Source organism: Struthio camelus, chromosome 1, assembly GCF_040807025.1.
Source record: "Struthio camelus isolate bStrCam1 chromosome 1, bStrCam1.hap1, whole genome shotgun sequence".
Taxonomy (NCBI): domain Eukaryota; kingdom Metazoa; phylum Chordata; class Aves; order Struthioniformes; family Struthionidae; genus Struthio; species Struthio camelus.
In genome coordinates, this window is record NC_090942.1 from 81,384,946 (window position 1) to 81,401,382 (window position 16,437).

Genomic DNA, 16,437 nt, shown 5'->3' on the forward strand with positions numbered 1-16,437 from the left:
TGCTAGCTGAGGCTTGGAGGGGGCAAGGACACCCCACACACTGTTTTGGGGGAGCGTCGAGAGGCCTCTTTCTCAGGCGTTTGCGTAGCCGACCCGGTGCGGTTCGAAAGCACCGTGGCGGAAAACCTGATAAACAGAAGGAAATGAAACGGGAAGCAAGGACCAGCCATCTTGCTCCGTCCACCTGGAGGAGCGCGGGGGGGGGAGGGAAAAATCTGGTATTTCCAGCCTCCTGCTTAGTTTCAAAAGTGCCGCTGTTTTGCAACATTTTGTGTACGTGTTACTATTGGTGGAGCTGCACGTAGTTAAGACAGCTGTAACAGCTCTTGCCGCAATTCCTTTCCCTTGGTTGCTTGTAACCTTGTCAAACGTTAGCAACTTGAGGTGGTATTTCCTGTACTAGACATATGCCACAGTTTTAATTATTAATCTAAGATGACTCAATAGTTTACTAAAAAAAAAAAAAAAGACCAGGGAAAATACGGTCTTTTGTCCACGCCAGAAGAATTATTTAACTGAGCAGCCATGGTAGCCCCACGTTAGCCACAAGGCCTTGAGCTCTGGCCGGGGAGTTTAGCCTGGCCTCAACGTCCGGAGGGCGCCTTCAGCCTGGGGGGCGGGGCGGGGCGGGGCGGCTCCCGGGAGCCCCCCGCAGGGCCCTCTGGGAAACGGAGTTCTCCCTCCGTGGGGGGCAGCGCGGGATCGAGGCGGCGCCCCGGCCGACGCAGAACTACGCCGACCAGAGTGCGCTGCGGCACGCCCAGGGCCCTCCCGGCGCGCGGCCTGATGGGAGTTGTAGTTCTCCCGGCTCAGCTCTCGGCAATTGCTGTGGGCGGCGGGGAGGGACGGGACTGCTCTTCCCAGCGCGCACTGCTTCGGGGCAGCTGGGCCGCCCCGCCCTTCGCCGCTCTGGGGAGGGGGGCGGGCGGCTGTAAACAAACACTGCGGAGGCCATGGCGGCGGTCGTGGGGGGCTGTAGCGGTGGTTGCGGGGGGTGATCGCCGGCGCGCTGCCGTGACAGGGCTGGGGTGTCTTCTCGCTGTCGTGGCTGCGGGGGCAGGTCGACTTGGGAGCGAGCTGGGTGCACACATGGATGACAGCAAGGTAAGGGGCGGCCGCCGTGCCGCGGGGTCGGGAGAGGCGCCTGGGGGCGGCGGGTAGTGCGGTGAAGCGCCCGGCCGTCACGGTTCTCCAGTGTGCGCTGCTGCAGGCTGTGGGGGCCCTGCTGGGGAGGAGCTGGGTAGCGGTCGCGTTTGTAAAAGCGAGTGGTTCGAGGCCCGAGTGTTGTGCGAGTGTGCAAAAGAAAAAGTGGTAACGTTTAATGAACCAGGAACTGCAAGTGAGGTTGGTGTGCGTGATAAAATCTTTTGAAGTAGTTTTTTTTTTTTTTTGGAGTGTCCTTCGGAAGACCTAGGATCACTGGAGGGAGGAATAAGGAAATCTTCACTCTCTTCACTTACCATATACAATGTGGCACAATCAGATGATTTTTCCACTTTCCTTTCTTCTACTTTCCTCCAGTCATGGGCTAGTGGTTAGATAGACCAGTGGTCTGATCTGGAATGGTAAACTGTGTGTTCCTGTAGTGCCCTGAATTTCTTAAATAGCGAGAACGGAAAGGTGGCAAGGTACCAGCATAGGAGCTTGGGTTGCAAGCCTTGTAATGAGAGCTGTTGCTTCTGTTCTTCCTGTATGTTTTAATAAGAATAGTACAGTAGCATCCCTGGAGGTAGCAGCCTTAAGTTTAAGTAGAGGGAAATGTGAGAAGGTAGTAGAGGGAAGTTTGTGAGAAGTTTGAGAGAAGTTTGTGAGGAAAGCTTCCTTACCTGCTTGGACCAGTGTGCCTAAAGCAGGACCTGCAGGGCCAGTGTGAGGACTGAGAAACAGTTGAGTTTGCATATCCAGTCAGCGCACAGTTTCTCAACTGAAACTCCCAGCTGAGCGTGGGTATTTCAGCTCGCTGGACTGTTGGTTTTGGTAATGTCACTTGTGCCAAAGATAGCTCAGGTCCCTAAGAACTAGTTAGGTGAAGGCCACATTTCACTTGGGCTGTGAAGCAGCTGTCTTCTGACTCGCCGTAAATTTTGACCTTGGCCTGAGTATTTAAACTAGTCAGGTGATTGGTGCATGTGATATGTCATCTTTTCCCAAGCTACCTAGTTTTTATTAAAACAAAATCACACTGCCTGTGATGATCTGTTTTAACTCAAAGGGGGGGAAAAAAAAAAGCTTGATGTCCTTTCTAAAGGAATAAATCTAAGCAGCTTATAAGTGATCAGCAGTTTGCCTATGGATAAGCATAGTATTTATCCACAAAATAGATCATCTCTATATGAATGGTTCATGGTGATTTCAAAAACTAACATACGTGCTATTTTGTTTTATTAAGGCCTTGTCTGAAAGCTGCAGAGGAGAGTGGGGGGAGTCTGCATCACTGGAGTCTACAAAATGTAGACGTTTGTAGCAATTGTAGGACTGCTTGAATGAAACAGTTTGTAGGATCAGGGCAGTAGTTTAGAAAATCCAGAAGGTTTAATTTTGGAGGCATATATAGCTAACTGGCATTACTTAAATTTTATTACTATATTTTTAATATTACAAACACTTCATTTCTCCTGTGACAGAATTGACTTATTTACAGACTTCTAGATTTTTCATGAAAAATGATTTTAGAACTGTTACTGTATTTTTAGGAGACTCAGCAAATAATAAACACAGAATCACCAAATAGTTGGGATTGGAAGGGACCTCTGGAGATCACCTGGTCCAATTTGCTGACAACACATATGATTATTTGCTTTTGTTGGAAAGGTTATTGGATGCATTTACTAACAAAACTAAATGTTAGCACCCAGTGAGTAGGATGATCTTTTTTTTTTTTCCCCCTTAGAAAAAATTGAAGTAAAGTGAAGAAAAGCATTCAGAGAGTGAAATATTTACCATTTAACTTTCCATTGAGATACTTGCAAGGGCAATGCTAAGCAGCTTTGAAAAGGGTGCTGTCTAGGGCTACTGGATGTGACTTTTCCTAAGAAAAACTTCGAAAAATCTTTGTTTGCTCAGCAAGTTTTTCATTAAGGGTATAGTCTTGGGAAATGTGAGATCCTTGTATCTTCTACTGAAAAGAGCTGATATTAGCCAGGAAGTGCCTACTGCTTTGAAAGGTTTTGCTATAGATACCTCGAAGGGCTCCATTTCCTTACAGAACAAATCCATGAGGCTGCAGGTTGGCCTACAAGTTTGGTACCTCCGTTCGAGAGATCCCGTTTCTGTTGGGAGAGATCTTTCCATTTTATGTAGCTTGAAATTGCTGTGTCAGAATGAGGCAAGCACTACTTATACTTCGTTTTATAGCCAGCATGGTGTTACAGCTCAAGCCAGCATATCCTTGTATCTGAAGGGTCCACTGAGTCATGTTTCCCTCCTTACTGTTTGAATGAGCGTGACTATGAAAGGAATTTCCCTGTAAAAGCTGAGATAATTCAATCGCATTAGTAGTGAAGTAACCATTCTGTAGCTACATCCACCCGCGTTCAGAATTTTCCTTCATCTACATGATATGCAAAATTTAGAATTGAGCTTGCGGGCTGTACTATTTTTCTTAATTCTTAGATTATAGTTTGGTTTTACATGATTTAAGAGAACACTGGTACTAGAAGAATGGTACGTCTTAAGCACAGTCCTCAAAGTGGGAAGAAAGTAGTAAGAGTCAAAGGGAGAAGCAAAATTCCTACACATCAGATCTGGAAAACTTTCATTTGATAGTTTTAAAGGGTGTTCTTATAATATTAAAAAAAAAAAAAAATCAACTCTCTCTCCTTTTTCTTTTGGAGCTGCTGTGAAACTATGGCTCATTCGGATACTAATCTCCTTTACCCTTGCCCTGGTTTCAGCTATAGGCTGTGTACTGGAAAGAGTTTAAAAATGTAGCTACTTTTTGTCATTTTTCGTTAGAGTAACACTTGTGTGCCTCCTAAGTATTTAAATACTTATGTGAATAATTCTCTTCTCAGTTTATGGATAGCAATGAAAAATAAAAAGTTAACCATTAAGTCACTTTTTTGCTATTCTAATGAAATAATAAAAGTTTTGGGTTACTCTCTTTTATTATGAATACTTTTTTTTCTATGTGGAAAAGATAGTGCTAGTTTTCAAACGATTGAGGAGAAAGTGTATTTTTCTTCAGACGCATGTTGAACTTAAGCAAAACATGAAAGTGCAGATTCAGTTTTAAGAAAAAGTGTGTTTTAGGGATGAAAATGCATATTTATTTAATGGTATTTTTAAAATTAAAGTGGATTTTTTTTTGACAAGCTGTATACTGCATCATTCTTAGTTTCTGCAGGAGCATGTAGTAATCAATTAGTTTTTTGGAATGGAAAGGAAAATGTAGTCAAATGCACAGAACAGCTTTTAAAAGTCTTTTTAGACTTACGTCTTTCTAATTTAAGGACGCCACTTACTTGTGTTGGATATACAAAGAATGGAAAAAAGCAAGCCAGGGAAACATTTTGTTACTCAGTCATGCTAACAAGAAAACACAGTTCATTCTTCAGAATTTTGAAATGATAGATCTCATTCTTATTCTCTTGCACTTAACTCCCAGGTTAGTTTCTCAACTTTGAATGAACTAGTACTTGGTTGCTAGCTTTTTTTTATAAATATTATTTTCTTTAAAATAAATTGCTGCATACTCTGAGGTGAAGGAACACATTCCTTTATACCTCCAATAGAGGCTATAGCTGTCGAAAGGCTGGATTTTCAGCTCAAATTCTTTGCATTCATTCACCAGCAGACTGGACCCAGGGCCTCCAATGTTGATCTTGAGATTTGACTATTCTTAAACTTCAACAAACTTCCCATGTGTGAGGTAAAAGAGAAACCTTTAAATAGATAAAAGTGTTTTTAGGTATTACCTTAGTTTGCAATGAAAACCAAACCCTCAGGTAAAGCTGTTCTTATTTTTTTTTTTAAGCTGTCTTGTTGGAGACCTGTGGTCATCTCTATCCCAATTTTATTTATGGAATGTAGATAGTGTCTGTGGATGTCTTGCTCCTGGATGTCCAGGCAGCCTTCCCTTTTGGGAGAGCGCTTGGTCACAGGGCAGGGGAAGGTCCTTGGCGAAAGTCTTCAGATGGGGAGTTGCACTGCTTTGGCCCCTACCCAACTTTGTAACATCAAATATCTGCTCATGTGTGATCCTGAGGTAGGGGGAGTTTTGCTGTAAATCTTACAGGGCAGAGGTACAGACGTCCCTCGGAGGGAGTGTGAGAGCAAGTCAGATGTGAATGTTGTGCTTAATGTGTAGGGCTTGACAGGTCTCCATTCACGAGATGTCCCCTAACACTTCTCTGCCTTTGACCCTCACTGTTGTGGGTGACCAGGATCGTGAAGAGGGAGATGATCTCCCTGGCAATCCTGGAATTGACTCTGAGGAATGCTTTGAACACAACAGCAGGGACTGAGGACTAGTGCATTCATCAGGGAGTCAGAGTGGAGAGTGGAGCCCAGGATCTGTTTTCGTAATGATCTAAGTTGTTAAGGAGATTGGTTACTATGTTTTTACCCTTTAGGGCTTTTGCAGAGATTGCGGGTTTGTAAAGCACTGTAGAATTCTTTATGTTCACACGGGTACCTGGACGAAAGTATTCTCATAAGTTACTTGTTTTGCAATGTAAAACCTAAATAACTTTGATTATAATTTGAGGCAGGGAATCTCAAATCATCAAATATTTTAATGAGTCAGTTGACATATCTGCTTTCTCGTGTTTGCAATAGGTGAGTCAAATGGGTTGTCTTAAACCTGGCAGATCAGCTAGAACAGTTTTATTCCATGTCTGCGGTGGGCTAGGAGGCTATGCCTAGTACGGTGTTGGCTGACTGTCTCCGCCTGTTTACAGCTCTAACAGAGAGAAGTTTAAAGAAATGTCTGGGTTCTGTTGATATAAATTGGCAGAATATGCATGGCAGATAGGTGGATGTGTTTCTGTGTGTAAGGTGGTAATTCCTTTCTGGGTGGAAGGGAGGATTCTGACCTGTTGAGCAGTAAGGAGGCATTCAAGTGATTGCTAGAGAGTCAGAATAGTGATTCTTGACTTCAGCCTTAACACCTGCCCGTCTTGACACGTGAACATCTGCTTATCACTTTATGAAATCTTAATATTTGTTCCTAGCTTATGCTTTTTAAAAAGTCTTCTGCAGACATCTCTTCTAAAGATTACCTTCTTAGCACATTAATCAGTGTGCGTGATTAGACTCTTAGCTGTAATTTTTGTTCCCATATCTCCTTAAGACTTAAAGTGTTTGCTCACTAATTAATGATCCAAAAATGTAAGATTTTTATCAGCTGTGCTTTTGGAGTGCTTTCTCATGTGACTTGGGATACTGAGTCTGCCAGAGAAAGTTATGAGCTTTATACAGATTAGTCTGTTAAAATGTGATGTGATGGAGGAATAGCGAGCATAGTTTCTAGCTAGGTCATACACTCCTATTGTGACTGATATACTGTGACTTAGCATAAGATGGATAACCTCATCTTTAGTAGGAGACTTGTGACTGATTTTGTTTAATTACTGATTTTGAGAGAATGTTTGCAAGTGTGAATAGCATGTTTTCTTCCTCACCCTTTTACCATAACAAATTCAGTGCTTAGGCTAGTTTTTATTTCTCACTGACTATTTTTATAACTTTCTATTAATTATGTAGATGATCACCAGTTTCATACTAAGTTAGATTCTGCAGACCTATTCCTTCAGCAACTAATGCAAATAAGAGTCTGGACCACCGTTTAAGATGATTCCCTGGGTTGGGTCTCAAGTGTTGGCTGATATAGCACTTAAGAGCTAATCGTTTATCTTGGAATGAACGGAGAGGTGCTGAAAGATATTGAACTGATGGCTACAGACAGCATTGTTTTAATCTGGCAATTTGTTCCGTGCCTGCAGGTGTAACAGCAAGGCCAGCTTTATCACAATATTCTGTGAGTGTGGCTCAATTCGCGGGGGATGTGACTGCTAGTAACCACACTGCGTGTATCTGTCCTTCCAAAGGAGGCTCTCCTCAGGGCTCACTCTGGCAGCACTTCTCCAGAGATCTGTGGAATCTCTTCCCAATGCCCTTTTGCTCGTTTTTGGGCAAAAGAGAAATTCAAAAACTGAAAGACTGTTTCCATATTGGGTCAAGTAATTGAAGCTATTTCCAATTGCAGGTCAAATAATTTTGTACCTGAACACTGACACCAGGCACAAATTATGATAAGAGCTCAGTAGTGTATTAAAAAGGGAGAGAAGCTATGTTTTTCTGTCTTCTGAAGCACTGGTGTGCTGAAACATGAGCTTGGTTGGACTTCTGACAAATGCATGTCATTATTAATATTTTTATGACAAACTTTATCATTAGCATTCTTGTGGGTCTTGATTGCATGTGACTCCCTGAAAAAACAAATCCCCACTGCTGAATGCTAATGGATCCCATCCCTTTATGAACTCCAGGGGAATACAAAGAGAACACAAAGTGTTTGCTTGTTTTTTGTTGGTCTGCTGCCATGCTCAGCATCAACGAGCACTTCTGCTTTGTCTTTTTTTCTGTCACACCAGCATAGCAACTGGCTAGGCAAACATGACTGGAAGCCAGGGAGGTATGGTAACATGGAATGGTGGAAAAGGATTTGGCAGGCCTTTTTTTTCCCCCAACTGGCTTGCTTAAGCTTGCATTAGGAGCTTCTAAATATTAATAAGAAAAAGTTACCAAGAATGCAGGATTTGGTTAAATCGCTTAAGCTAGCTGTGCAGGGTGATGCATAATTTTTTGGTGAATTGCAGTTCAGGAGCCGCGGAGACGATATGAGTCTTTGAGGATGCTGTGAAGGCAGATTATTAGGGTCTTGCTGCTTGAAGTCAGAGTTAAGAGGGAAGGAAGTGTACCGTGATTTCTATAATTGACAAGAAATGACCTCAGGGATGTAAGCCTTTTTCCCTCCCATAAGACAGAGCATGCATGCAAGGCTGGTACAGTGATAAAAGATCTTAAGAGAGAGAGCAAGAGCAATTAGTATACCTATCTGTACACAAGTTCTCAAGAGAGAACTAAATGGAAAGAGGTTAATTGATAATGGTGGGTCCATGATGACTTCTTCTGAGTGTGAGTAATAACAGTTAGTAAATTGTGAGTGCCTCCAACCCTTCCTGTGAAGACTCTGTGTATTTCTATCTCCTACTGAACTAGGAGTATAAATTTCACCACAGAGCAATGAGCGTGCTTCCGTGAGAGGACGGAGCCATGCTTGTTGCCCCTGAAGGGGGACAACCTCCTTCTCCCCTTGACCTTGGCTGGTTAGATTTGTACTATTTTGGTGAATCAGATAGGCTTACTGTGTAGTCAGATGAGTGAGGAGGACATGAAAGCGAAGGTCCTGAAAAGGAGAGGGAGCAGAGATGGGAGCAGGATGTTTCCCCTGAGAAGCAACAAGTTGCAGAAAGTTGGTTACATCTGTCTTGCTTTTATAAAAAATGTTACTTTGTGCCTTGAACCAGGTTATCCTTTTTTACAGAACTAAGTTTAATGAATTACCGTATGCATTAGTTACAGGCAAGCTTGGAAAATAGTAACTAAACTAGAAAATCTTAAGGAATGCACCTTTGTTGCAGGATGAGTGGAAAATATAGATTATTCAAACTGTGGTCTGCAGTTGAAATGCAAAAAAGTTTGAATTTTTGCTTACTCTTCTGACTGTATTATGTTTGTTTCATTAGCACTTGGTGTCCATAAAGTACTTTCTGTTCCTCGCTTTGCTTATGGTAGGCAGCTACTCCTGAATAAATTAGGAGAGGCAGTATGTGCGAGGGTAGGATTATGTTGCCAAGTGATTGTTGACTCACTTTCCAGAGAAAGAATAGCCGTAATTGTATAATTCTTTTATTTTTTTTTTCATTCTAGCACATCAGTTCACTATTTTGTTGTTTTTATCGCAGCCTGTTGAGTTTATAGAACAAGTGAATTCTGTGACTATCAAAGCAGACTTATTTTGTAGCATCCCATGGTAAAAAGTGTAATTTTTATTATGAGCTGTGGTATTTTGAACACTGCTTATAAGAAAAATTACCATGTATACACAGTATGGTGAAACACTAAGCCGGCAGTGAAATTCTTATATATAGGTGTGTGTTAGGTGTGTTTCTCCACACCCTCTCCATTCAAACACTGTGGTCAAAATGCAAATAAAGTGAAATTCTCACTTCAGAGGGAAAGCGGGGTGTGTGACTGACATAATGCTTTACAAGGCAATCCTACCTCATGGCCACTATATTAACTTTCATACTATATTTAAGACTTTTGTGTGCCATGTTCTCATATTAAGAGTAAAATATTTGGGAGGGGAAGCACAGAGTAAACATTGAGGAAACTGTTCCCTCCTCCTGTATTTGGAGGAAGGGAAGTGTTCAGATCTGTGTGTGTGTTTTTTTTTTTTTTAAAAAAGCCACCAAAAAATGAGGAAAATGCTTGCCAGTGCCTGCTATGTATAGGACAAGAAATGATGGGATTGCATTTCTGCAAGGGAGATCTAAATATGGCACTGGGATAGCTGGAATGAGGAGACAATCTTGCAGGTTGTGTAAGTTGCTGTTGTTATTTTTTTAAGGCAAAAATGCCCAGGCTGGTTAGGTACAGCTCTAATGGAGGCAGCAGGAGTCAGGTAGGAAAGAAATGGAACTGAAAGACAGAACTTAGTGTAACTAAATTCCCTTTTAGTAAAAATCCTCAGAAAATTCCTTTGAAGTAAATCAAGACTGAAGGAGTTCAGGTGGCCAGGGAATAATTCTGAGAAATTTCATCTTAAGAGTAGGCTTCCTGAAACTATGGTCATTTTATTGCAGCATAATTAAGTTTTTGGACTAGTATAAGGCAGTAACTTTTCTTTCAAATTGAAGTGTTAAACTTCATAATCTAGTATTTCTACAGCTGATGAGTATTAGGGCAAGGGTTGTCACTGATATTCATTGCTAATATTAAAGCACTTTTGCTACAGAGTTGACTGATCATCTCTTCCTCTCCTAGATACTGCTCTTCCAAATCAGATTAGCAGCATTTACAATAGGACTGCTTGAGCACTGGCTTCATATTGAAGTTTTAACCCTCTCTTCTGGTGCTGTCACTGAAACCTTCACATGTCAGCTCTCTCTCTTTTTTTTTTTTTTTAAAAAAAAAACAAAACAAAACACCTACATCCTCTATTGCTCCAGAATCAGTGAAAGTATGTGCAAGGTTTAGGTTTGAGACATCTTGTAGGCACCGCCACATGATTCCAGCATTCTCTTTGCAGAGCAGGACCTTTAACATACCCTTCCTTTCCAGGTGGTTGGAGGCAAAGTAAAGAAACCAGGCAAGCGAGGTCGAAAACCAGCCAAAATAGACTTGAAGGCAAAACTTGAGAGGAGTCGTCAGAGTGCAAGAGAGTGCAGAGCCAGGAAGAAGCTGAGGTACCAATACCTGGAAGAGCTGGTTTCAAGCAGAGAGCGAGCCATCTGTGCTCTCAGAGAAGAGCTTGAAATGGTAAGTAACTATCATTTAAGCTAACCCTCAGTCTGATTTGGAGCTTGCTGTTGTGGATATTTGTCCTTGAAATCCCTGTGACTAAAATGAGAACAGCATTTAACCATAAGGTACTAAAAGATTAGCAACAGATGCACTCAGCTGCTTGCCCACTTTGCATACTGAAAATGAACCTTGGGCTACAAGTTATCTTCTAGTTTTGAACTAGAAGTAAACAAAGAGAGGGCCATTGCATGCAAATTTGTTGTCTTTGAAATCTTTATTTTGGAAAGCCTCTGGCAGGCAGAGAAGGAGGCAGAGGATAGAAAGAGACATGTTAAAAGATCGGTGGGGAGATGCATCCATAGTTTGCCAGTGCTTCCCACTGACCTTTGTCTTTGTGTGGGAAGTTGAATTTTGGAGCACGCTATTGACATGTGTAGATGGTTGCTTAGCTGTGCAGTGTTTTGAGCATGCATTAAAATGGGTGTCTCGGCCAAATAAGTTGCATTAACAAAAGAGTGTTCTATCCCAAAATAGAAAGCCAACTCCCTGGTGATAGGTAGGTGCCACTGAAATTGATATTGCTCTGACCTTGTGTTAGGTTTGTTTGAAGAGGTAGGGCTAGTCAACCCAGATGAATAGGGATAGGACTTAGGTGGAAATTCAGCCAACTGGCCTTACAGTGTGTTTCAGGGCTTGCCAGTGAAGAATTAAAAGTGCAGGAACTAGGAATAAGGCAAGTGTCCTGTAACTATTTCTTGCACAATCAGGAAGGACCTTTTAATAGTTGATCAGGCCCAGAGTTATGTGGAGTATTTGTTTTTAATAGGCCATGAACTGGAACAGTGTTCTGGCATGCCAAGAGCAAGCAAATGCACGAAGTGTTCCATATTGCTTAATAAGTACAGTATTGTATCTAGCGCTTCCACTAAGAAGCAGTTTACTGAATGAAACGGGATTTACTGAGGCCAGGTGTGCAACCATTGACATGAGCTTAGCTCATTAGTGCTCTGCAGTTTTATAAGAGGCTTCAGCCCAGGAAAGCCAAACCTTAAATGAATATACTGGAAGGTAGAGATAGCAGCTCTCATTTTGTCTGCTAATGTGATCCTGGCAGTTTGCTAATGCCTAATGTGTTTGCATATTTCAGTACAAGCAGTGGTGCATGGCGATGGACCAAGGGAAAATCCCATCTGAAATAAAAGCCCTGCTAACTGGAGAGGAGCAGGGCAAAGCACAGCAGAACTCAACCAAACTTGCCAAGACTGGGAAGACAGAAGCAAACAGCAGCAATCCCTGTAAGTATCCAGTCTATGATTAATTCCTATTTTGTTACATCTTTTGTGGTATAGGAGGATGGTTGTGGTGTAGGAAGAAACATGAGGATGTGCTCTTGGGCACAAATAGTTGATTGAAACAAAGGACTTAGTGGGTGGTACAAAGACTCTGTGTAATGTTTACACGGACAACACAGAAATGACACTAGTTAGGAAGCTGGGCAGTTGTTTTAAAATAAGACTCAACCTTTGTGCTTCACTGAGGCCTGTGAGACCTTAATTTTTAAAGCAGTTTCTGTTTTCCTAATGGAAAAGGAGCACATAAAACATAACTGAATTTTTAAAGCTTCATCAAGAAAACATTATTTTAGCTGCAAGCCCTCAAAAGTGAGAAATGCTAGACTTGGGATTTCCCATGAAGTCTTGTTTCTGCCTGTTCTATCCTTGTCCAGGGAATGGAATAACGTTCTTTGGGGAGACTGAAGGATGAAAAGATCATATAATGCAAAGTCATTTTCCTGATACATGTATGCAAAGGGACAGAGTTGAGGTAGCACAGGCAATTCTAAATGTCATATCTTCTGATTTTGAAACACTTTACAGGTTAAATTGTACTTTGCTGTAGCTTCTAAAATATGAATTCTTAGCTTTATACTTTTAAGAAACAATGTGAAAAACACATTTGTAACTAACAATCTTCCCCCATGGTGCATCATTCACAGGAGTCGAGTGCAGAACGTCAGCCCTGCAGCACAGATAGCTTGGTAGCTAGCAGAAGAATGCTGTTATCAGAGAAGTGGATGGATTACTGGGTGCAGGTGGAAGGATCCCAGTCTGCTGTCTTCTCTTTGCTCCTCCCCACATGAAGCTCTGATTGTGGTGTTCCTAAGCCTGTATGGAGTGGGGCTTTTGGGGTAGTAGGTGTTTATATAAGTGGAGCCTTGTTCTTCCTTTCTCTGCCCCTTCCTCCCCAAACACAGCTATGGCAGCTTTTTGGCATACCCAGTAAGAGGTGGGGGCTGCTCTTGTGTTAAAGGCATGAGCTCAGAATTAGACTGGCTGTGTGGTCAGTAACTATTGTGGGAGGCTGAGAGGTTCTGTAAAATAAAAACAGGAGGAGGATCTTGTAACAGCTTTGCTAAAGCTAAGTGGAATACTGTAGGTCAAGGAAAAGGCACTTTTTGGACTCTCACTGAATATCAAAAGCTTTCAGTAAGAGGGTTTGTAGTAATGTAATTTGTAAACTAAATAAAAACAGTACTTTCAGCATCTTTTTATAATACAGCATTTGTTTTGTGTTATTGGTGCTGTTATTGGTGCTCTTACAGAGAGGTACTAGATCTATTCCCTGCTTCTGTGCATATTTCTATCACGGAATGTATTTCTTCTCCCTACCCCTGGTATATAGTTAAGGCATCTCCATTCACCCCACTTCCAGCAGTGGAACAACTGCTGCCTACTCCCACCCATCATGCCCAGCTTTTTTTTTCTGTACTCGGCTGCATTTGGGACCTGGTTTCTTCCTAGCCTGAGACTTGATATAAACTCTGCTGTACTAGCCTGATTTCCCAGCTAAAGATGATGCCAAGAACTGGTAGTAAGGAAAAGGAGCTGAATCAGTTTGGCCTTGTGATAAGAGGGGATGGCAAAAGCCTTGTGAGCTGATTTATTCACTCAAGGTATTGGTAGATAACCTACCATTTCCTTTAGACTGCACTTTATCCTGTAGATGCATTTTTACATGTAGATGATGCAATGTGAAGAAGCAGAGCCCTCAGGATTTTCAGTGGGGCTTTTGCTTGCTTGTCCTCTGTTTTGCTTGTGACAATGTCTTTCTCTGTATTTTATGAAATGCATGGAACATTTTTCAATCTTACATTTTCTTTTTTGTTTCATAGAATAAATATTATAATGAATGACTGCTAGACGGAGTGTTACATTCTTTTTATTGACATAATTGTGTCTCTTTAGAATTACCTCAATTCAGGATTTGTTGAAAGCACTGAAAATAATGAAGTGCTGTATTTCAGTGTACAGCGTGGTGTTTTCATAACAATACTGACTCTATATATTCATTGTTAAAATAGGGTTTTAAGTTCACTCTACAGCCCCTCCACATTGATACTTAGTTAGCAAGTGCTAGAAATGTTGCATAGACCTGGGAAAAATGTTTTGAAAGGTTAAGTAATGTTGAAGCAGTGATGGGCAGGATCTGAAGGTTCCCCCCCGCACACGCACACGCGCTTGAAGCTCTGAACTGCAGTTTGTCCTGAAATATAGCAACAAAACCAAGCCATAAGTGTAGATCTGTTATACTATGCTAACTGCTCGCCTGGCCTTCTTCTGTGTCCTCTGGAGGAAAAGTCTAGGCCAGATATCCAGGACTATACTCTCTGCACCTTGCAGTTGAATTTTGTAACATTATTACGCCATAAATGTAATGTATTTTTGGTTAGAATTAAGCTTACACAGTGCCTCTAGTTTCAGATGTAAACTATGTGTTGCAATTAAGCGGGTACTTTAAAGCTTATGTATATAGCTAAGCATCTTTCTGAATCAGAGATGTAGAAAATACCTAGAGGAGTTGCAGTATTCACGACCAGAGAAGTTTTACTCTGCACTAGGTTATCTGACAAATGGAGCAGTTCTTTCTTCAGAAATAGCACATTTACTTTCCTCCATTTTTTTCCCCTTGATTCCCTTTCTGTGATACCACATGACAAACTTCTTGGGGAATTAAGCTTTCTTTTATGGAGGGGAAAAAAAAAAGAGAGTTGGAATTTCCCATTGTGTTGAGTGACAGTTTTTATCTGTTTCTCATCATAGTGGCCACTCCTGCCTGGCTTACCCAGTGGCTGGCATTACAGGATTGTGTTCAGTAAGCCTGGGCCCAGTTCTGTGGCACAATTAGTGGCAACTATCTTCTAAGAGGTTTTTTGTGCTTTATGCAGATGGGAGAGGTGGCATGTTACAGCCTGCATCATCTTAAACTGTTTTCTTGTTCGCCCTGCAATCCAAAATACATGAGACAGAGTTAGAGGCTTCAACTACAGTCTTCCAGTCTGCTCAAGATGCCATATTTCACCACAAGCTGTAGGATTCCAAATAGGAATCATTAGATATGGTTCCATGGCTTCTGTCACGTGGTAGGTCATGGCATGGTATTAAATGGCCTTGGATCTCCACAAGTCCTTTGTTTTGGAATTTGAAGCTTAGCAGTTCCACTTGAAAACTAACAGAAATGTTTGTGGTTCATGCTCATTTGGTACCCTGTGCTTGCAGTTTCTGTACACATTTAAGTGTATCCTAGAACTGAAACAACCAGGTTTTCTGACTAGGAGTCCCTTTTAGTGTCTCTAATAATGGAGCAGAGTTTAAGTCTTTGTGACCGACCGATAAACCCCTACAATGGAAGAAGGCTCAGAGGAGATGGGCAAGGGCCAGATGCCCATGAAGCTCAGGAATAATGGTAGGATGTGACTCATTAACTGCAGCTGTTGCCCAGAAAGCTGACTTTATCTCAACACAAAGGGGACCGGAGGGTGGCCTTTGTTTTAGATAAGCAGCTGTATGTGTATATGGATCAGCTGGTGTAAATGTTTCTCCCTGAGGTAGCCAGACCAACATGGTGGGGCTGGTGGGGTATACGTAGCTCAGCCCAACATAGGGTATAAAAGCTGAACAATTAACAAATGAATTTCAAAGAGACCAATGGGCTTGGGCTGGCTTCAACTCATGTATTTCTTCCTGGTGACTGGGGACGCCCAGCATTGTGATGGATAAGCGTGTTACAGAGATTAATAATAGGTATCACACTGGTGTTGTGATTGAACTGTATATTGCAGTTGCTATATCTTGCTAAGTGTATACACTTGTGATTTCATATATTGCTGTGTCACTGCTAAATTAAAAATTCCATGTAACATCAAATACCTTCAGAGTAAACTTTTATATTAAACATTACACTCTGCATGTGTGGAATATCTAAAAGAACCTGGTCAGACAGTATTGGACTCTGACAATCTTATCCTCCCTTTGTGTAGTCTTATCTTCCACCCATGCAGTGAGTATGTACAGCTGGCTCTTTCACAAACATTGAAGGGGAGAAATAAGCCCTGGACTGCTTCATTTTCCCACTTATCATGGAAATCTAATGGTCAGCTGGAAACATTTGCTCAGGTAAAGGTGAGTATCTTTTGGAAATTCTATCCACGATCTTCAAAAAATGTTATATACATACTTAGTGTTTATAACAATGCTAGGACTCTGTTACACAAAGGTGTAATAAGATTCAGAGTAAGCAAGTATACGATTGCACTGAGCCTTTTGGAGGACTTAACTCAAGGAGCTACCAGGTAATGGAAACTTGATAGGAACAAGATGTAAAAGGTTTTGCCTTTTTTCATCCTAAATATATGCCTAGTGCATGGAATACCAAAAGATGAAGTGAATGTGTTTTATAGACCTGTCACTTAACTGAGAACATTTTACCTAATTATATGTAGAAAAAAAATGTTGGAAGCCATCAGTCATGGTCTGCTTTCATAATCTGATAATAAGTGTTCACCAAAGAGCCTGGATTCCATTAAGTGCTTTTCAAAAGACTATTGTAACTTACAGTAGAGTTTCC

The 16,437-nt window shown here is 41.6% G+C and overlaps 1 protein-coding gene across 1 annotated transcript; it reads left to right on the forward strand.

The window, feature by feature from the left end:
* The first annotated feature begins 801 nt into the window (after window positions 1-801).
* Window positions 802-13,732, forward strand: CREBL2 (cAMP responsive element binding protein like 2). Its single transcript, XM_068953184.1, has 4 exons — window positions 802-1,104; window positions 10,351-10,548; window positions 11,681-11,828; window positions 12,530-13,732. Coding segments are annotated over exons 1-4 (363 nt in total). The 5' UTR covers window positions 802-1,089; the 3' UTR covers window positions 12,532-13,732.
* The last annotated feature ends 2,705 nt before the right edge of the window (window positions 13,733-16,437 follow it).